The sequence below is a fragment of the Castanea sativa genome, chromosome 8 (assembly GCF_040712315.1).
Source record: "Castanea sativa cultivar Marrone di Chiusa Pesio chromosome 8, ASM4071231v1".
NCBI lineage: Eukaryota > Viridiplantae > Streptophyta > Magnoliopsida > Fagales > Fagaceae > Castanea > Castanea sativa.
The window spans coordinates 2877762-2900818 of record NC_134020.1 but is presented as its reverse complement, the minus strand read 5'-3'; the positions used below and the strand labels follow the sequence as shown (position 1 = coordinate 2900818).

Below are 23057 nucleotides of genomic sequence, written 5' to 3'. Positions count from 1 at the left end.
TTTAAAAATATGCCTAAATATAAATATTAATTAATTAATTATCGTACCGCTGACATGTCATACTCTTATTTTTCAAAAGTTGTCGAACACCATGTACTCGTACCCTTGTGGGTGTCTGTGCAACTTAGAAGCTAATTGATTGACAAATTCTTGATGACATATAATTTCATGATTTTAGAGCATGATTTGTCCTTTACATATAACATGAACTCAATGATTGACTTCTTGCATTTCTTGGTTGAAACTAAAGTCAAATAAAACTTACTCCTTCAAAGGGAAATAATGAGAGAGAGAGAAAATTGGAGGTTGTGGCTAATAAGCCGCAGCCACATCCATTAGAGTTTCAAGTTGAGTAAGTTATACTTAGAACATATACACTAAGTCATGCTTGAATTATTTGCAAAGCCTCCACTCTATCCAATTTTGGGCATGTTTGGAGGACAAATTTGATGCTATTCTTCCTTTACATTAGGTTGGTGATTGATAATAATGACTAAGCTCTTTTGTTTTGCTCTTTGCCTTATAAAATGTGTGAAATTGTATTTGAATAGTGGAATATGACAAAATCCTGAATTCTGTGGTCAAAGAAGGGTAGTTAACGTGTTACCTAATAGTTTGGCTTTACATTGTAATATTTTAGATCAATTGGTATAATTTGGTGTTGTACTTGATACAAATTTGGTGAAAAATCAAGTAGCTTGAAGAGCCTACAAGAGGAAATAGATTCTTGAAAAGTATTGTACAAAGCTTGAAGATGTAAGCAAAATTGTATATTTATTTTGTTTACTAATTCTTTTGTAGTACAATTTTGTAGTACTATGATAAAATTGTTTACTAATTCTCATTTTTAAGGATCTTATGTGTAAAATTTTGGAAAGTTCTTTATAAGGAAATTTTAAATTATAGCTTTTATCTTATTTTGGAGCCAGTTCAATTTTCAAATAATAGAAATTAGAAAAATATTTAGACATGTACATGTAATAAATAGTTTAAAACTTTTCCGTGTACGCACATATTAGCGACTAGCTTTATATATATTATTTCCTATAATAAAAATGCAATCAAATAAATACACTGAATGACAAAGGAATAGTAACTTCATTCCTCAACCTGCATATCCTATTTTGAAACGAAAAAGTATAAACAGGACATACAAAAGCTAGAAGGACCAGCTGTCACAGAATCTGCAGCGTTGCATGGCCAATGCGCACATTTTTGGAAAATAAATGTAAAAACAACAATCTTAAAAGTTTTCTTGAGTTAATGCAAAAGGCTCAGTTCAGGGATTTATTATTTTTTTTCCGAGTTGTTCTACTTCTCTTTTTTGATGGGGTAAGACTAAAGGACAACTTTTCCTGCTTAAGTTTCTGAACCATAGTGTATACCTGCATTGAGATAAAGATTTAAGAGCAACTAATTGAAAATACAAATATGAATGACATATTATGAGTTCACCAATCCAAATATGAATAAAAAGGAAAAGAAAATGCCTTCCTACGAATTAAATCCATTACTCACCTCCTAATTAAAAACGCATAATTCTGAACTGAAGCTCCAATTTTGCAAGTAATGGGTTTAAAATTCACATAATTTGCTTTGTTTCATTCTAAATAAATCTTATTAGAATACAAAACTCAAATTTCATTCATAAAAGTAGATCAGACACCTTTACATATCAGCCATAATGTATCTATTAGCCCCATCACACACGCTTCGTGCATGCAATGAGGTTTTTTTTTTTTTTTTTAGTGTCATTATTTTTTATTAATTCCAATTTGAGGTTTGCATGTTTTCTCATTAATATTATGTATTTAGAACAACTAATATAACCAGGAATGTCATGAAGCTTTTCAAAAAATGAACAAATATTATATGTTTATTTTGTAGCCAAAAAAAAAAAAACCCTATATATTATTTTATATATATAATTTTTATTTTGAGAATCTAATTTATAAGTGGATAAAACAATTTAAAAATTAACAGAAGAGTGGTCCTATTTGTTAGGCAGTGTTTTAATGGAAGTTAGAGTTGTATTTTTACCCGATTGTCCTTTAGTTTTGTTTCTACTTAAACATAGGGATGTAGAGACATTTTTGAACAAAAAAAAAAAGATGCCAAACAGGGGAATCCCCTTAAATAGTAGTATAGATGTTGGTGGCTTCTGCCATACCAACCAACATATCATCTGCTTCATAGATTATCATATTGGTCTGATAAAGTTCCCATTGCAGCATTATCAATCTTGCAAATTACAGAGATGTTTCACCAGACTCTTTTACACTTTTTTTCGTTTTTTATTTTTTATTTTATTTAGCATTTTAGCTACTTCCAAAGTTCTTAAGGTGTAGAAGCATTTTCTAACCTATTGGAAATTGAAATGGATACTCAAGATAATAGAAAAAAGAAAACAGTAAGCAAGAATTTTAGATCCAACTCCTTACATTGAGCTAGAATCACAACCAAATCCTGTCATCTCGACAACTAATCATACTGACAGAAGTATCTTAAACTTTCTAACATATCTGACATCAGCAAATCAATGTGCCTGGACTTTCTATTTCAGATACTGAATGTATATTTTCACGGGGAGGGGCTAAAATCCTGGAGTGAGAGAGTAGGTTTTTTTTTTTTTTTTTTTTTCATTGTTTTGGGTGGGAGGGTTGTGAGAGGAAATGTTAAGGGTAGCAGAAATGATTGATTCATTACTTTTACATTAGCATATTATTAGCAATGAATTTATAGAAGGAAACAAGGGAGAAAAGAGGGATTTTTTTTTTTTTGCACATCCAAAATGGCCTAAATGGTAAATTTCAAAAAGGAAGTGGGTTAGCAAAAACTTTGCATGTTTAGACACATAATTAGCACTATTTTTACATCCTATAGCAATTACTTTATAATTAGACATCGTCTTATCATGGAAACTTGAGGTGCAGGATTAAGACTACCTTTCTTACAGAAGATGTCAATCCCATGCTCGAAAGGGCCTTGCCATCCACATACTTCCAAGTCATAGTTGCTTTGTCTTGTATCCCAGACAAGTGATTCCCCCCACCTTCATACCAAGAGAAAGCAATCAAGGTCATGCATTGCAAAGTCATGAATGTGCGGAGAAAGCTCAAAGAGCCCCCCTTAGCTAAAGGAATAAAAATAAAAGAAAGGAAAAAAAAAAAAAAAAAAAAGTCTGACAAGTACACCCTTGACAATAAAAAGATATGCAGCTAGATTTAATGATATTTCCATTAAAACAACAAACTGCGTTACAATTTGTATCATTTTCTAAATATAAGCAATGTATAAATTTCACTTTGGCCCACCAACAAAAGTAAGATCTACAAAATAAAACAATGGAGACAGAATAAAACCTCAGCAATGCATGGAAATGCCAGGAAAAGTATGGTGAAAAAATGAGCTTTCCAGGTCCCTAGTTCAGTGTGCAAAAGGCCTAAGGGTCTGGGAGCAGAGCATATCCAAAGTCCAAGCACACCAAAATTCCAAATGACTTCATTCCAATTTATATGCTTCTAAACACAAGGCAAAATTTTGATTTTTGCTACTCATGTCAGGTTTAGATGAAACCACAGTTTTGTGCATTCCAATTGACATGATAAAATTTACCTAAATTATGATAATATGGTTTTATAAATCACCTATTATAATTTTATAATAAATATGATACTATCCATCATTAAGTGCCAATAATTCTGAGTACTAGAGTTTATTGCAAATAATGCTTCATATTTAAGAGTATAACTTGATACTCATAGAACAGAAACATTCAAACCTATTTATTACATACAAGCACACCCCTGTTACAAAATTTAAGAGAGAGCAAGCGCAAACCTTTTAGATCTAATACCAACAGTTCCACATATATTTTTAGACGAATGTGAGAGAAAATATGGACAAACTCTCCAACATTTTTCCTGAAAGCTATGTCGCAGGTCTGTTTGGTATCAAGTCCGAAATTATTTTTCAAAAAGTGATCAATTACTTCTCTCCTAGTGGTCAAATCAGCTTCTCCATCCAGCAAGACAGACGGGAACTCCCAGAGGCCAGCAAGCAAACCATCATCAGGCCTTTTTACAAGAAGAAATCTGTTGTTAGTTTGCCTTCCCTCTATTTTTTCCAGACCTCCCAGTACCTCTCTACTGTCAATTTGGCTTCCCTCTGATGTTCTCTGACCTCCCAGTAACTCCACAACACATACAGCAGAAAAATCTTGTCTCTGTTTGACCCTTACCCCCTTAAGTGGGAAATCTGTAACCAATACCAAGCTATCATGTCTAAAGATTGAGAGTGCACAACAGTGTCCAGATGCAGGACATGAAGAACAGCTTGGGTTCAATGAAGTGCATACAGTTGCACCAAGCTCCATGAGAGCCTGATTGAAGTCTCCAGGTCGGATAGGATCAACTAGCTGAGCTGCTAGTTTCCTATCACCACACCACATAAAACCAGAAAAAGATTAAAACCTCAAACACAGACATGCATTAAATACACAAAACTCCAGGAAAGATAATCAAATTATCATCCTGTCATCACTTTGATCAAATCATGAAGGCTGCCATAAATGTGCTTAGTATGATCCATGATGCATATATGCTATCAGATGAGCAGTGCATTTTCACACAATTTCCATTGTTCAAAGAAACAATAATGAAAAACAAAAACAAACAAAAGAAAAGAAAAGAAAGAGGTACAAGAATATCAACTTTAATGAAGAGAGGAATCACAAAAATTCTTCTGATCTTAGGCGCATGCCACTTGAATGCTTTAAACCCATGGGATTTACTCAAGTACGGTCTTACAATAATATAAAATAAAAAAGAGTACAAAGTTATTTTTGCAATTTTTAAAATATGTGAGGTACTTTTGTAATATAAGACTTCTATAAAGGATAGATGCTTTGTCAGCAACTTGTCATCATATTGTTATTTAGCCTCCAAGTGCTTCACCATGAAGCAATCAGCTAGCTTACTTAGTCCTTACTAAGGAGGTAGATCCATAGATCTATGACATTTCATTTTGGAAATGAACTTGTAGTTAAATTCTGGGTAGCCTTTAATGTTTCTGTGGGGTTACATTACGCCCCTTCATGATCAAATGCAGCAAGACACTTACTACTTGGATCAAGATGGTGACTATTCTCATGCCCTGTTAGCTACCCTATATCCTTGTTCAATTGCCCTACCTTGTGTCTTAGTGGCATAGTCTACCCTCCTTTATTAGAAGAACCAAGGTTGGAATCCCCCTTCCCCCATTGTTGAAACTATCAAAGAGAGAGAGAGAGAAAGAGAGAGAGAATCTTTTAGCATCAATAAGTAGCTTTCTCCAAAACTAGGAAGTAAAGATATTCCCATATATCTTACTGAAAACAAATAGCAAATATTACTCTCTTGTAAATGCAAATATTACGATTAAAAGAGACAAATTACCTGAAGTTCGGATTCTAGAAAATCAAGGATAATGCCTGGAAATTTCCCTCTTATTCCTTCTCCATCAATGCTAAGAATGGTGATTAGGTCTTCATATTCTTGAGTATTAATTTGAAAGAGTGGTTTTGTATGATCCATTAAGACAATGCAACGAAAATCTAGGTATCAAAGGTTTTGTATATGAGTATCGATTGTAAAGTGTACTTAGTTTAATTGCATCCTTGGTGGTAATCCTATATATAGTCGCCTTTTGGTCAAAACAAAATCCTAGTCATGGTAATAATTGTAAGTTCTAGTCAGTAATAAATAAAAATATGCCTATGACAATATACAATTGGTTACAATGCTTGTTGTAATATTGTCACATGCATATCAAAATTACATCAAATTGTAATGTTGTCATATGAAAATCTATAAAAAAAGAAAAAGAAAAGAATATTAAGCTAAGAAAAAGAGAGAGTGATGATGCTATAATTTTAAATATCTCCTATCTTAAAATCTAATTAAAAACATTTTCCTGTTTTGAAAAAATTAGATAAAGAATCTCTATTTGAATTTATAGCATCACTCTCTCTATTCTTAGCTTAACATTCAACATTTTTTTTCCATTTTATTAGATATGCATATGACAACATTACAACCTAATGTAATATTAATATGTGACAATATTACAACAAGCATTGCAACAAGTTGTAATATTGTCATAGGCATATCTAGACTTACAATTATTACCAACTACGACTTTGTTTTGACCAAAATGCTACTGCATAGGATTACCATCAAGCATGTACTTGCACTAAGTATATTTTATAGTCATACTCACACAGCCTTTGAAACCTATATTTTCGTTGCATTGTCTTAATGGATTAGACAAAACCACTTTTTCAAATTCATCCTCAAGAATATGGATACCTAATCACCATTCTTAGCATTGATGGAGGAGGAATTAGAGGGATATTTCAAACTTCAGGTAATTTATGTCTCTTTTAATCATATAATAGTTTAACAAATAGCAAATATTACTTTCTTATGCATTCAAATTTTACTAAAAAATAAGTTATAATAGGTATTTTACAACCACACAATGTTCATGATGCAATTCTCCACTTCATCACCCTACTCTTATCATATGATTCGCATCATCTTCAAACTCTCCATATTTTTGAATTATTGATCCAACATATTGAAAACTTTCGCTCTTTGGTATCTCTAGACCATCAAGTCTTAAAGCCCCTTCATATTTATTTCTACCTTTAGTAAACTTGCATTCCATGTGCTCCATTTTAGTCCTACTTAAATGAAAGCCTACATTGTAAAGAGTCTTGCCAAATTTCTAACAACCAAAAAAATGATGCAAGTGCATAATGCATATGGTATCAATCTTGTTGAAAGATTAATCAAATTGTTGTAGAGACAAAATAATAATATGTTTGTTTCTTAAACAATAGAAAACAATATGTCCAATGACAAAATATTATAGATTGGACAAATGAAAAACTTAAGTAAAATAGTATCTAAAACAATTACAATATATCTAGTTCCATAATAAAATATAAAAACTAACAGAAAAGTTGTTGGAGTCATGACAGCCCACCATAATTTCTTGACAGTAACGGATTCTTTTGGATTCGCAGAAATAGCCCTTAGTCTAGCAATCACCCGTATTACATTCCCATCAACCACAGGTACCACCTGACATAGTATTCCTTGAAAAATGCTTCATGCTGATTAAACAAAAAATTCCAGAAGCTACTCACCTCCTTAAATGCTATTGAAGCAATAGCTCCAGCAGTATAATCTCCAATTCCTTGAATCTTTTGCAGTGCAGAAACTGTTTTAGGAAATCCACTTCCTTTTGCAACAATCATTCTAGCTCCCTAACAGCAAAAACAAAATGGAGGGAGAGCATTAGGACACAGTTTACTATCAAGATAAGGATGTGACTCTCTTCTTCCTACTCTTTTTTCTTTTCTTTTTTTATTTTATCCTTTCAAAATATAGGAGACTTCAACTTTCTTATCAGTGAGATGAAATACAGAACCTTTCGTTGACATTTTCAAGTGTCTAAAGGCATTCTCTACAAAACCTAAATTCTTAAGGAGAACATGAGTATTGTGTCAGCCCACTGGGAAGGTATTCCAGTCACTTTGTGATGTCTAAGAGCCACAATGTACCAGATAACAGAAGATAGTCAAAGGCACCATATGTCATTCAATTCATATCAGTTGAGAGATGAATCAGAATAGTTTTTTTTTTTATAAGTAATAATGATATATATTCAAGAACACTACCTTATGCAAAAACAAAAAAAGGGGCAGAAAGAAAATTACAAAGGGAAAAGAAAGAGAAGAAAGAAAAAAAGAAAACAAAAGATACTAATTATACAGGAGCGAGCTAAGGAACATAGAGAGAGAATCACTAGAGGTGAGTCCCCAAGCCTTAGACCAGTCAAACAGAGAGCCACTAAAAAAAACCAATAGCTAGTCATCCGAGATATCCATGTTCTCAAAAGTCCTCCTGTTTCGCTCCCTCCAAAGGCACCATATTAAGCACAATGGAGCTAAATACCAAAGACTAGACGAATGCTTTCCAAGCCAATTCCACCAACCACAAAGAGTATCTGCAACCGATCTTGGCAAGACCCAAGAGATCCCAAAAGATCTAAACACCAAACTCCACAACCGATAAGCCTTACCACAATGAAGTAACAAATGATCCACCATCTCCCCATTGCAGTGGCACATGATGCACTAGTCAACAAAATCCATCCTTCTGCCCCTCAAATTGTCACCTGTAAGGATCCTATCCTATACAACAGTCCACACAAAGAAGGAAACATGCCGAGGAACCTTAACCTTCCAAACACCTTTCCAAGGAAAAATAATGGGCAAGGGACTTTTCAACTTATTGTAAAACGATTAGATATCAAAATCCCCATTCTTTGTCAACATCCACCTCATACGATCTCCATTCTCAGTGGGAGGTAGATTTGAACCCAAGGTACAAAGAAATTCATCCACCCCACCCATTTCCCAATCATTAGGTCTCCGAATAAAATGAACATTCCAGCTTCTCCGTTCCTCTATCCCCAACCGTTCAAGAGAAGAGGCCACTGATGCCTCTTTATAGGAAGCAATCCCATACACACTCAAAAAGTCAATTGAAAAGGAGAATCTCCACACCATTGATCTGTCCAAAGCTTAACTCTATCTCCCACCCCTACCTCAAAGCAAATATTTTTGCTAAACTCCACCCAACCCATGCGGATGCTTCTCCACAAGCCACACCCATGTACCCCTCTACCTAGCTTGGATGTCCATCCCCCCCATTCTTCCCCAAATTTTAGAGCTACAACCCTTCTCCAAAGCCTTGTCTCCTCAATCCCAAACCGCCATAGCCACTTCCCTAGTTAAGCTTTATTAAAAGTAATTACTTTCCTTACTCCTAACCTACCATTTTTCAAAGGTGCACACACCTTGTCCCATCTCACCAAATGAGTCTTGGAGTCCCCTCACAAGAAATCCCTTTGCAATCTCTCAATTTTATTGGCCACATGCGTAGGGATGGTAAAAAGAGATAAATAATAAGTGGGAAGACTAGATAACGTGCTTTTAAGCAACGTTAGTCTTCCACCTTTAGACAAATACATCTTCCAACTGGCCAACTTACGATCAATTTTCTCCAAGATAGGATTCCAAACCATGGGGGACTTATGGGACGCCCCCAATGGCATACCAAGATAGGTCATAAGCAAAGACCCAATCTGGCATCCCAAAATCTCTGCCAAGACAAAGACATTAGGGACCTTCCCAATGGGAACCATCTCACTCTTCAACGCATTAACCTTTAAACTTGTCACTGCCTAGAAACAAAGAAGAAGCATCCGAACATGTAGAATTTGCTCCTCATCTGCATTGCAAAACATAATCGTATCATCTGCAAACAAAAGATGCGAGACACATTCCCCTCCACCCCATCTACCAGCAGCCCTAAACCCTCAAAGCAAACCAGCCCCTTCAGCTCTTTTCATTATCATATTGAAGACCTCGATCATAACCAAAAACAACATGGGAGATAACGGGTCCCCTTGTCTCAAACCCCTCGAACTCCCAAAAAAATCAGTTGGAGACCCATTAAACAAGACAAAGAATTGGACTGTAGAGATGCAAGTGTTGATCCACCTACACCACCTCACCCTAAATCCCATTCTCTTCAACAAATCAAGGAGAGCCTCCTAGTTCACATGATCATAGGCTTTCTCAATATCTAATTTACAAATAACCCCTAGAATCTTACTCTTCACCCTACTATCAACACACTCATTAGCAATAAGAACTGAATCGAGTATCTGTCTACCACTCACAAAACTGTTCTGAAACTCAGATATTAGCTGATCCAAAACCTCTTTCAGGCGGTTTGCCAACACCTTAGCCAGAATCTTGTAAACACTCCCCACCAAACTAATAGGTCTAAAATCTCGAATATTGGAGGCACCATTCTTTTTCCCCTGCCTTATTTGAGTTGCAAGTTTTGCAAGTGGCGTAAGGAAAAAAGCTTAGGAGCTAAATTCAGGGGAAAAAGTTGAGGTTTTGAAGATCTAAAGTAATAGGATTTAGGAAGAAACAACAAAATGATGCTTCTAGGTTTGTGACTTAGGACAAGGGAGAATAAAGAAAAATTAGGTTTAAAATTTCTAGGTCAGATCTGGGCAGTGATGGGACAGCTGAATTTTGAGGAATTATTGTTTGGTTTCTTTTGGAAGGAAAGAGGTTGGAAAATAATAAGGATTATAGAGTTTCCAATGGAGGGAAGGAATAGTAGGATTTGAGGATGAAACAAAGGAGAAATCCAAAATTTAGGTTGCTGTTCCAGTGATGTGAACAGTAATGGGCTGTTTCAGAGTTATGTGGGGCTATTTGATGGATGGAAGGGTACTTTTAGTTTTAGGCATCTAAACTTCCTAAGTATCACACCTGGGGACACCTTAGAGAAGGATGTGCATCACACAGACTGTAACAAGCTTCATAGCTTCTCTAGAAAAATCTGAAATTTTATTATTCTCTTCAATAGAAACTAGAAAGTATTAAACCCTTCAAACAGAAGATTAATACCTATTCCTAGTGGATATAGGACTAGGAAGCACCGACGTGGCTGGGAGGGTGCCACACCGAAGTCCGACACAGGGTGCGGCCACCGACGCCGCTGCCCGCACGTCGGTGCCGCGTCTAAGTTTTTTTTTTTTTAGATTCGCACCTACTCGGCTTCAATTCGTGCTGAACTGGACCGATTTGGCCAAAATCGGGTCATATCAGCCGAATTGGATCGTTTTGGCTGACGGCCGAAACGACCAATATCGGCCTTGAATCATGCCAGGACAGCCAAAATCGGCTTTGAACGAGGCATAAACATCCTAAATCTGTCATTCCTCAATTTTATTCTGAATATTTGTTGCTTCTTTTGTGTTTTCTTTTTTGTTTTGTGTTTCTTGCCTTCTTCTTTCTTTGTTTTGTGAACCAAGGCCATAGTCATGCGTTTTTTAAGAATATTTTAATAGTAAAAATATATAGAAAATATAAATAAAAATATTTTTAATTGCCGCACCCCACCACACCCGCACCCTAACCCTATTTTTTCAAAATTTTCCAAGTCCCTCACCCTCACTTGCACCCACACCCGCACCCGCATCTACACCCGAGTCCTAAAACGCCTATGCTATTAGATATAGGAGTTTATTTTAAACTCCTATTAAGTTTTGGAGTTCTACTCCTTGAGCTTTATTACTAAACCCAAACTAAATAACTAAAATAAAACCCAAATATGAACTAATGGACCATTGGTATAGCCCATCTACAGAAATTAGAAAATTACAAAACTGCCCCTGCCACTTAAAAATAAATAAAACAGAGGTTGACCCACTGCCTGCATCAGGTTGTTTGTTATTTGATTGCAAACTTTAGGGAAAATATCATTTTGAAGTTTTAAAATTGCAAGATTTCTGTGGAAGTAGTCTATTTTAGGGGTTTTAAGATGGTTGGGGTTAGGGTTTTGTGGTGGAAAAAATCTAGGTAAAACCTAGGATGCATGGACGCTGCAAAACACCCGCGGCACCCGCGTTTGATGCGGTCCGACGCGCGAGGGACGCCGCTGCCTACACGTTGGTGCTTCGTCCCTTTTTTTTTTTTTTTCTCAGCGCGATACGCACCGACGCAACGCCGAGTCGGGCCAACGCACACGGAATCGGGTCGATCTGCGCCGAACCAGTCCGTATTGGCGGTAGCCACCGATACCAGCGTTGAATTGGCCGATTCAGGCCGAAATTAACAAAATAAATAAATAAAGAAGGTGCGAAACACACCGTTTGGCCGAAATAAAAAATAAAAAAAGGTGCAAAACACACCGTTTGGACAAAAACAACAAAACCCTTATCTCAGACCTCAGTTCGCAACTCTCTCAGTTCTCAGTTCTCATCTTCACTCTTCAGCTCTCTCTCACTCTCTGGTCTCTCATCTCTGTGCTCCACGCCACGACTCTCTACCTTTGCTCTCCATCTCCCCTCTCTCACACAATCTCAATCTCAATCTCAACTCACTCTCACACTCACACAATCTCACTCACATCCTCACCGACCCGGCGACCCACTCTCAAGTCTCAAGCTTAGGTATCAATCTCAAGCTTTTAATCTTAGTTTTTCATAGCTCTCACATGCTCTGACTATTACTCAATGTGTCTGTGATAGTGTGATCTGATTTTTTTAATTTTTTTTTAAATTTTTTATATAAGCTATAATGTAATAATGTTGTGTCTTGGGTTTGATTTTTTATTTAGTTAATAGTTATTACTCATTGTGAATCTGTGAACTATGATCTGATTTTTTTTAATTTTTTATACAAGCTGTCTGTAATGTTGTGAGTCTTGTGACACTGGGGTTTGATTTTTTATTTAGTTAATAGTTATTATATATTTGTTAAATTATTTGTAGGTATTATATATTTGGTATATATTTATATAATGTGAAAAAAGTATGCTTAGCAATATATTAAAAATATAAATAAAAATATTTTTAATAATTTTTTAATCGCCGCACCCGCATCCTACTTTTTCAAAAATTGCGGAGTCTTGCACCTACACCCGCACCCGCACCCGAATCCGGAAACACACCTGTGCTGCATAAGGTAAAACTAGGGACTTTGGATTTCAAGAGGATTGGTAAAGGATTTGGCCTCGAATTATGGTCATAAAGAGAAAAAATCAGAGGCAGCTCTGGTGCTGTGAACAGCATTCTTGGACTATTGGGGTGCTGATTGATGGGAGAAGGGTTTAGGGATTTTATCACTGGAGTAAAACAGCAACCACAAGCATGGTGGCATGAGGAGTGTCCAAATAAGCCTACATCCCAATCCAATTAGATTCATAAGCCCAACCAAGTTGATTTTCAAGCTCAGCAAATAAGGCCATTATTTTGAATGAATTTTCCCACCATTTCAGAAGATGTTTGAAGATTAATAGGTTATTTTGTCCAAGAAGTCAAATAGCATTTAATTGGAGTTTCTTGGGAATATCTAGCTTTTATGTTTTAGTTCTCTTGAGTAGACAAGTCTTTTATCATGTACCTGGTTTCCATGAGTCAAGATCTTGATAATGTAATGTTTTTTATTGCTATTTTCGTTCTCCTATGCTTAGAGGGCTGTTCTAAGATATTATGTAGGCCATTTGGCTGGAATAAATAAATCAAAGTGTGTATTTGGGTTTATATAGCTTTTGATTCTCAAAAAAGAAAAAAGAAAAAAAAGAAGAGTTTATATATATATTGATAAGTAATCAGAGAACTATTATTATTGAAAAAGTAAGAAAGAGTACAAGCTATTCATGATGATGAACAACAAGGAAAAGATAAAACAAACAGCAAAAAAAAAAGAGGGAAATCAAGAAACTAATCTAAGAGAAAATATAAACTCAGATAGAGAACAAGACCACTCAAAAAGACTACGTTGGCATAAAACCTTTAACTCATCCAACGTCTTCTCAGTGTCCTCAAAGGAACGGCAATTTTGTTCCAACCACACAGTCCACATTAAGCAGCCTAGAATCAAATTCCAAATGCTCGAATTATGCTTCCCAAGCCACTAATGTCAGCAAAATATCAATTCCGCCACCGATCCTAGCATAACCCAATGTATACCAAAAGCCTGAAGCATAAAAATTCATAAGGTATGTGTAACAAGACAATGAAAAAGAAGGTGGTCCACCGACTCCCCATCACAACAACACATACAACACCGATTCGCCAAAGGACGACCCCTAAGCATGAGATTATCCAAAGTGAGAATCCAATCATGAGCAGCTGTCCACAAAAAGAAAACCACTCGCTTAGGAACCTTTAGTTTCCAACTGGGAAGCACGGGTGCGGCATTTGGGCCGCCGCACCCGCGTCCATCGCGGCGCGACACGGGGACGCGCAGGCAACGGCGCTGCCTGCGCGTCCGTGCCGCGTCGGACATTAACAAAATATTTTTTTAGGCGCAATACGCGCCGATACGGCGCAGATTCGGGCCGACGTGCACGAAATCGGGCCGATTTGCGCCGAATCAGTCCGTATCGAGCGCAACACCGATATCGGCGAAATCGGCCGCTACGGCCGAAATTCAAAAAAAAAAAAAAAAAAACAAGTGCGAAATGCACCGTTTAACTTGGCCGAAAAAAAAAAAAAAAAAAAAAAAAAAAAAAAAAAAAAAAAGGTGCAAACGCACCGTTTGGAAAAAAACCAAAACCCTATAACACATACATACACTCATTTCTCTTCAATTTTCACTCAGTCCGTGCTTCTGCTCTATAGCTCTCAGCCGACCCAGCCCTCTCCCTCTTCATTTTTCTTGCGCCTCTCCCACTCTCTGCCTTCACTCTTCAGCTAGGCTCTCTCCCATTCTCCGTATTCTAGTTATTATTTACTATTACTCTTAAATTTGGTATATATTTATATAATGTGAAAAAAGTATATTTAGCAATATATTAAAAATATAAACACAAATATTTTTAATAATTTTTTAATCGCCGCACCCCGCTGCACCCTGTCGCACCCGCACCCTACTTTTTCAAAAATTGCGGAGTCCCGCACCCGCACTCGCACCCGCACCCACACCCACACCCACACCCGCATCCGCACCCGAATCCCAAAATGCACCCGTACTTCATAGGTTTCCAAACACCCTTCCAAGGTAACAAAAAAGTCGGAGTACCCCGAATCGCATGGTAATAAGACTGTGGGTCAAACTTACCATCTCCTTTTAGCCACCAACAAAGAGTATCACTCCTTTCACCCCGAGGAATACAAGATTGGATAAATTGAAGGAGAGAATAAGATGCAGCTAGCTCCCAGTCTTCAAAAGCTCTATAAAACCTTAAATCCCACGCTCTAATAGTACCCCCCTCGGGAGTCCACAAAACCTTAGAAATACAAGCATCCTTGGCTGCTAAACACATGTAGAGCTCCGGATAGAGGTTTTTTAGGGTATTATCACCAATCTACCTATCGTGCCAGAAACGGATACGAGTGCCTTCACCCACTACAAAAGACAAATGCTTAGAGAAGCTCTCCCACCCTTCATGGATGCTTCTCCAAAGACCACATCCATGAGCCCTCCTACAAACTTTAGTACTCCAGCCCCCTTGACCCTCACCATATTTTGTGGAGATTACTCTCCGCCAAAGATGGGTAACTTTAGAACCATACCTCCACAACCATTTCCCTAATAAAGCTTGGTTAAACAACACCACACTTCTTATCCCTAAACCGCCTAATTCCATGGGTAAACACACATTTTCCCAAGCCACCAAAGGGTATTTGAAGCTCCCCTCAAAAGAGCCCCCAAAGAAAATTCCTCTAAATACTTTCCAATCTAGCAACCACAGCTTTAGGAATAGTAAAAAGAGATAAAAAGTACGTTGAAAGACTTGAGAGAGTACTCTTCAGTAATGTGAGCCTACCACCCTTAGATAAATAGAGACGCTTCCACCCTGATAATTTCTTCTCCATCTTCTCCAATATAGAATTCCAAATTGAAGCTGTCTTAAAAGAAGTTCCCAACGGCATCCCCAAATATTTCATAGGTAGACTGCCCACTCTACAATGAAGAATATTAGCCAGTGCATCTAGATGATTCACCTTCCCAACAGGGACAATCTCACTTTTCCCAACAGGGACAATCAAGAGAAACAAAAGCGGGGATAATAGGTCACCTTGTCTCAACCCACGAGAGCTTCCAAAAAAACCTTCAGGTGATCCATTTACCAGGATTGAAAAACAGACAAAAAAAAGGATAGAAGTGACACAAGCCTTAATCCGCCCCTTCCATTTCAGCCCAAAACCCATCCTCCCCAACAGATGAAACAAGGCCTCCCAGTTCACATGGTCGTATGCCTTTCAACATCAAGCTTGCAAACCACACCCGATAATCGGCTCTTCAACCTACTATCTAAGCATTCATTTGCAATGAGCTCTAAATCTAGAATATGTCTTCCGCCAACAAAAGAATTTTGAGTATCAGAGATGAGATTATCCAAAACTACCCTCAACCTATTAGCCAACACCTTGGACAGCAGCTTGTACACACTACCCAGCGAACTGATAGGGAGAAAATCCTTAATATTAACGGCATTACACTTCTTAGGAATTAAAGTGAGAAACGAAGCATTCATAGACTGTTCAAACACAGAGTGTCGATGAAAATAATCAAAAAAATCCATGTCATTCTTTTCCACAACACTCCAACATTTGTGAAAAAAAAAAGCCATGGTGAAACCATCAGGACCAGGGGCTTTATCACCTTCCATCTCCCTTAAGACTTGGATAACTTCATCCTTTGTGAACTCCTTCTCTAAGGACAACCTCTCTTCCTCTTCAATACATGCAAAATCTAACCCATCCAGAGTAGGGCGCCCCACCTCAGTTTTCTCATACAACCCCTAATCGAAGAGAACTAACTAAGTGCGCAAATCAGTCTCAGTCTCAGTCTCATTCTCATAGAGAACACCATCCACCTCTATCCTCTTAATTTGATTAGCATTTCTATGGGCTTTTGCTTATCTATAAAAGAAACGAGTATTATTATCTCCCTCCTTCACATCAAGGCACGAGACTTTTGTCTCCAGGAAATCTCCTCAAGAGAAGCCAAATGTTCTATGTCCCCTTTGAGCTGAATACGACGAATCTGATCCACATTCGATAGACCCACCAACTCCTCTCTAGCATCTAAACCCATTAGTTTAGTCAGCAAATTCTTCTTTCTAAAAGCCAAATTGCCAAATCACCAAACACCTCCCTGTTCCACTTTTTAAAATCTGATTCAAAGCCTTCAATTTTTGTGACAAAATAAAACTTGGGAGAGCCTGTAAAACTGTAACCATTCCACCATTGCTGAATTCTATCAACAAAACCCTCAGCTTTCAACCACATATTATCAAATTTAAAGGCACTTCGGCCTCGTCGAACAGCACCAGCTTCCAACAAAAGTGGACAGTTATCTGAAATAACACGAGGAAGCACCCGTTGGGATACATTCTCAAAATGTTCCTCCCAATCTAGAGAAACCAAAGCCCTGTCAATTCTTGACATAGAAGGGATACCAGAATCTCTAAACCATGTGAAGGTAGCCCCCTCTAATGGTAAATCAACTAAGGAATTACTCCTTATAAAATCCGAGAATGCAAACATAGCAGGGCTAAAAGACTCACAGTCAAGCCTTTCACTTGGGCACTTGATAATATTGAAATCACCTACTAAACACCATGCCATAGGCCATCTGGCACACACCCTTAACTCCTCCCACAAAATAGACCGTTGTCCATCATCATTGGGGCCATATGCACCTGTACAAACCCAAACAAAGTCATCTATCACCCCTCTCAATAAGACATTTACAGAAAACTGTCCAACGATTACATCCATCTTTTCAAAAACCCCCTTGTCCCAAATCAGCAGGACCCCTCTTGAAGTCTGGACAACATCCAAAACAACCCAATCAATGAAAGGACTACCCGATAAATTCTGTACAAAGGCAGTGTCGATAGAAGATACTTTCATTTCTTGAAAACATACAATATCACATTTCCACTCTTTTAGAAGATTCTTACAAACCTCTCTCTTCCGGGGATTGTTCAGCCCCCTTACATTCCAAGAAAGCAGGCGTAGAGTCATTTAAAACTACCAACAACCCCCATAGCATTCGAAGAAGCTCTGCTCCTACTCCTAGAAGAGACACCATCATAATTAACATTAGAAATAAGCCCCTTAATCTCCTTGAGACCTCGTGTCCTTGAGTTTGCAGGTCACTTAGTCACCCCATCATCGATCACCTTGAGACATTCCTGTTCAAGAAGGCGAAACAGAGCTAAACATTGAGCTTCATGTTTCACAATAGGAAAACCCACCATATTACAAAAATCTTTCATCAGCTGGGACCCCCAACTTGAATTTGTTTAAGTTTCTGCCACCCGAGCTCCTCCTGCATCATCCTAAACCATCACCGACTCAGAGTGTATTGGGATCCCATTGAGACAAAGGATTACACTCCAAAAAACAATTATCTTTCACCCCACTACCACCACCACAGTTATCGGTTCCACTGTTGTCCCACGGCAGGAAAAGAAGCCCAAAATCATTTTGACAAAACTCAACAGTATCCATTGACCTCGGCTGTACCGCCACTTCGTGGTACTCGCTAAAATCCTCATCTCGATCTTCCCCTTCCCCAAACTTAACACCCATCTCATTACCTACTTCAGACAAAGGGGAAAAACGATTTTGATCCACCCACTGATGCCGACGATGAGACTGTGACCATTTTTTAGAATCGGAGACTCCATTGCCATAATCGCTGGAGTAACCAACATATCTCCAATGACCCTAGAGGATAGGAGTGCCTCACCATGCATTTCCTCGACATCAGAATCTGTTACCATTGAAGAAACATCCTTGTCGGAGTTGGGATCCACTACGAAGGAGCTACGCACTCTCTCCATGTCTTTCTCGACCCCTGGTGCACCAGAAACTTCCATTGGCATGCACCCAACAGAGTTTGAGCTCTCGCCGACCCTCCCATGTATCGGCTTCAGACCCTAGTCTCCAGTGCATGAACTTGGGCTAAAATCCCTTTATCCTTAGCTTTAGGATCTACCATGACCACTAGATGGGCTTTCCTAGGCCCAGAATCAGCTTTCATAGTATTAGAGGGAATAAGAGGCCTTTGCACCTTTTCATTAAAGAGCACATCCTTATCCCTAGGCTTTATCCAGATTTCCACCTTTAAAGGCCCATATTTAGTATCGTTGGGCTTTAGCTTAAAGCACTTTCTCTTCCCATCTTCAGATTTAAAAACTCTCATAGCCAGGTGCTCAGTAGTCAACTTAAAAGTAAATGCACGTGTGGGTCTACCATTAAATTTGCTAGAATCTCCAAAAATCACGTTATTACCGAATTTATCTCCCAAAAATTCAAATTTCCTAAGTTTCCATTGGTTCCCATAAATATTCCCAGCTTTCCTATTCTGGCCTCTATTGGCTGGCAGAAAATCACCGCACCCTTCACCATTATATGGCCTTGATTTCTCACCGGAGAAGAAGAAACACAACTCTTTGTGAAACAAAGACCACCCAAAACGGTTAGTGTTTGCTGGTATCATAACACACCCTTGACAAGCCCCACCATAGTACTCTGCTATGACCACAAAAATGCCAGCCTTATTCGATCTCCCACAAAATTCCAATAACTTATTATTTTCCTAGAACTGTTTACAAAGAGAAACTTTCCCCGGAACCCAATCACGAATATCAGCAAAACACGAAAGGATCCACTCAAAGCCTTTACGTCCTACCCAAATAGAGTGCTTGGCATGCCGGCTGCACTTGTGGATAGCATATGAGTCAGGCCGCCCTCCGTTAAAAGAAAAAGAGAACAGCTTTGCATCAATACGGAAAGAAACTTTTCTGCCCCCATGATCAGATAAAGGTGAAGAGGTATTTGGTTTGGTAACAATATTAGGTAGTGGAGATGTAGTCTTGGAAGGTTTTTTAGGCAGTGTAGATGATTGTAAGGGATATGACGGTGGGATTGAACTAGAGGGGATATCTGTAGAGGGGTGGCAAGGTGTGTATGGTGGAAAACCAAAAGGTGGGAATTGGGGTGGGAACAAAAAAGGATAGGGAGGGAGAAAAGGAAAATTTGGGACTGCCGGTGGTAGGAAGGGGAAAAGAGAGGGAGTTTGGGGCAGTTGATGGGGAGGGTGAGGGTGGGAGAGGGGGAGGGGTGGGGGAGGCAGAGGTCTCATGCTTTAGAATATTGATTTCTTCTAAATTAATTCCTATCCCTTGGGTGGATTCCTTTGGGTGGCGAGTTTGGTTTCTGTATCTCTTTGGGTGGTGATAATTTGTATCTCATTAAGTTGTGAGCCAATTCAGTTATGTACCCTTAGCTAAATTCCTTTGGGTGGTGATATCTCTATCCCTTTGGGTTTGCTTTGGTAGTGAACTTATCTATCCTTTTAATTCTTGAGCGTTTTCTTATTCCATATAACCCAGAAAATATAAAAATATATATGTCCAACCCTCCCTCATTCATCATATCGGATAAGTTTGATTTGCCCCATACTTTTCCGGTATCAAAAGGGGTCACCTATCCCCACATTTGTTTGTCATTGCACTGAAGTTCTCTCTTAATTAATGTAGCTGGCCGTCCAAGGTCTTTCAAATTTCACCCAAAGTGTTTAAGTATAAAGCTAACACAATTATGTTTTGCTGATGACTTGATGGTGTTTAGTGCAACTGATAAGTCTTCTTTTCAGCTTGTAAATGATCTTCTCACAAAGATCCAAAAGCTATCTAGTCTAGCTACACATCCTAAGAAGAGTGAGATTTTCTATGCCAATGTCACTCCTATGTCTCAAATTTTAAGTACTCTACAATTTAAGGGAAGCTTCCAATGAAGTACCTAATTATATTTCGCTGATGACTTGATGGTGTTTCTCTCTATCATTGCAAATTGAATTCTATTGATTGTAGACCTCGTGGCGAAAGTATCTGGTAGGATCAACTTTCGGGGAGCCAAGAGACTGCCATTTGCTGGTAGAATTCAGCTTGTATCATATGTATTTTGTAGCATACAGGTGTATTAAGCGTCTTTGTTTTAGTTAAGAAGGCAATCATAGTCATAACTATTGAACAGAGATTCAGCAAATCCCATTGGAATAGTATTGATAGTGTAGTTAACTATATTATATACATATATAAAAACAATATTAATACGAAAATGATAGATAAGAAGAGTGCACCTCAAGCAGAAAACGTGCTCGGCGGTAGTATCCCAAACCAGCCCACATTTCATTGACCTCCTGCAAACCAAAACCAATCAACCGACATTTAACTCTTAAAACTTAAAAGAGTTCATGTCACGTTTTCCCTAAGAATCAACAAAACAAAACAGCCACAAGTCTCATAGCTAAACTAACACCTCATGTTTGTTTCCAACAAGGTTCCAATCCCCACATTATAACAATTGAATTAGACCAAACAAACAAAACCCAAATTACTAATTATTAATAATTACCTCAAGAGAAGCCAGAGATAGGTGTTGAAGGGTGGGCCATTTCTCCATCCAACGGTTGTAGTACTGAATGACAGTCTGAACTCTTGTTTGCTGAAGCATTACTTCCGAAACCCAAACCCCATAAGCCCTTTTTGTCTCTTCTTCTTCTGATTCTGCTGTATTTGTATACCGCCATGGGAGGTCCCTCTTGTTATGGTCATACCACTCCAACAAAGATTCTCTAATCTTCTGGGTTTCATCTCCGCTGAAACCCCACTTAACAATATCTTCTATATCTTCTTCTTTTGATTTCTGTTTCTGTGTTGGTGTCTTTGCTTGTAGCCTGACTGAACGTCGTGGCCTTTCAACAACTACTTTACCATTATTAGTCTTCTTTTGTTTCTGCTTCTTGTTTCCTTCCATGGTTGAAAAGCAAAGGCAAAACCCACTTTCCTTCGAAGCTGAAGCGCTAGGACTAGGAGAACAAATTTTTTTTCCAATTAACCTTAAGGCGCCGTTTGGTCATACAGTTTAAACACTAGTGTTCAGTGTTTAAACATGAACACTAGGGGGGAATGTGCAGATTAGGCATGTGGATGGCATGAATATAGTAAGTTAGGCATAGTTTGAAACTATGTAGGAAAATAGCAACTCGAGTTTTTGAAACTCGAGATTTACATAATAAATCGAGTTTCAAAAACTCGCTTTATGTTCGCTTTGGGCTTGCTGAGGTGGAGAAAATGCCACATGGATCTCGAGTTTCTAAAACTCGTTTTAAGTCTACCTAAACTCGAGTTTTATAAACTCGAGTTTGACTATATCTTATTATAAATTATGTAGTTTATACGCATATAACTCGAGTCTTAGAGACTCGAGTTTTATGCAGTAACTCGAGTCTCATAGACTCGATTTCCTCTGGGCATGTTTATTTAAAACTCAGCCCGTGGCATTTAACTCTCTCACATTCTCCACTCTCACTGCTCAACACACAGAGAAAACCTAAAATCTCAGCCTCACTAACTCTCTCACTCACTCACCCTCACTAACTCACTCACCCATAACTCTCTCACACCACTCACTCTCACAAAACCACATTCTCCACTCTCACTGCTCTTCCCTCTCAGCAAATTCATATCTAAGGTAAGGGTTTGCATAATTTGATTGTCATTATAGTTGGGTATGTTGTCTATGAGTGTGGGTTAAAGAGTTTTACCATTTATTTTGTAGATAGTTAACATAACTTAGTTAATTTATCAATATTGTGAATTATAGAACTTTGTTTTGTTAGTGTTAATTTTTTGAGTATTTATTTGTATAGTTTTTGTTATCAAAATTTTATTCATCATTTTATTTTGATCATGATCTTACAAATTTCTTTGACTTTATTTATCATTAGTTTTGGTATGAAATGGGTAGTGAATGAATGTAATGAATGGGAATGAGTATGTAATTATCAAAATTTTATTCATCATTTCTAGGTTTTTATTTTTATCATGATTTTACAAATTTCTTTGACTTTATTTATCATTGGTTTGGGTATGAAATGGGTAGTGAATGAATGTAATGAATGGGAATGGGTATGTAATTATCAAAATTTTATTCATCATTTCTAGGCTTTTATTTTTATCATGATCTTTCAAGTTTTTTTGACTTTATTTATCATTGGTTTGGGTATGAAATGGGTAGTGAATGAATGTAGTGAATGGGTATGTAATCATGCTCCTCTACCCACCTAGTTCTTTCAACCCTTTTAGGCATTATAGGTCACCACACAATGGAGTAATAGATAATTCCGTCTCTCCATCCACTAGGATTAGAAGGTTTACGTCTTGGCCTTTAGATATTAATGGGCACTCTATAACCTGGCTTGAATATGTTCATTGGTAAGATTGCATTACTTTTTTCCCTCACTTTACGACTATGTGATTTAACTAACATAGGACTTGACTTGAACAGGTTCACAATGCCTGATATTGTTATAATCATATACCATGGTGGTCCGCTTAAGAATCCCAATGCGAACAAGGGATTGCCATTTGAGGGGCCGGGTA

General features: G+C 37.8%; 1 protein-coding gene across 1 annotated transcript; it reads right to left on the bottom strand.

Annotated features, from left to right (window-relative positions):
* Nucleotides 1-1003: 1003 nt before the first annotated feature.
* LOC142605486 (adenine DNA glycosylase) lies at nt 1004-21549 on the bottom strand. Its single transcript, XM_075776882.1, has 7 exons — nt 21028-21549; nt 20753-20812; nt 7193-7312; nt 7030-7127; nt 3841-4433; nt 2946-3052; nt 1004-1385 (listed from the first exon to the last, which is right to left on the bottom strand). The coding sequence occupies exons 1-7, from the start codon at nt 21427-21429 to the stop codon at nt 1275-1277; spliced, it is 1491 nt and encodes a 496-aa protein (XP_075632997.1). The 5' UTR covers nt 21430-21549; the 3' UTR covers nt 1004-1274.
* Between the last annotated feature and the right edge of the window lie 1508 nt (nt 21550-23057).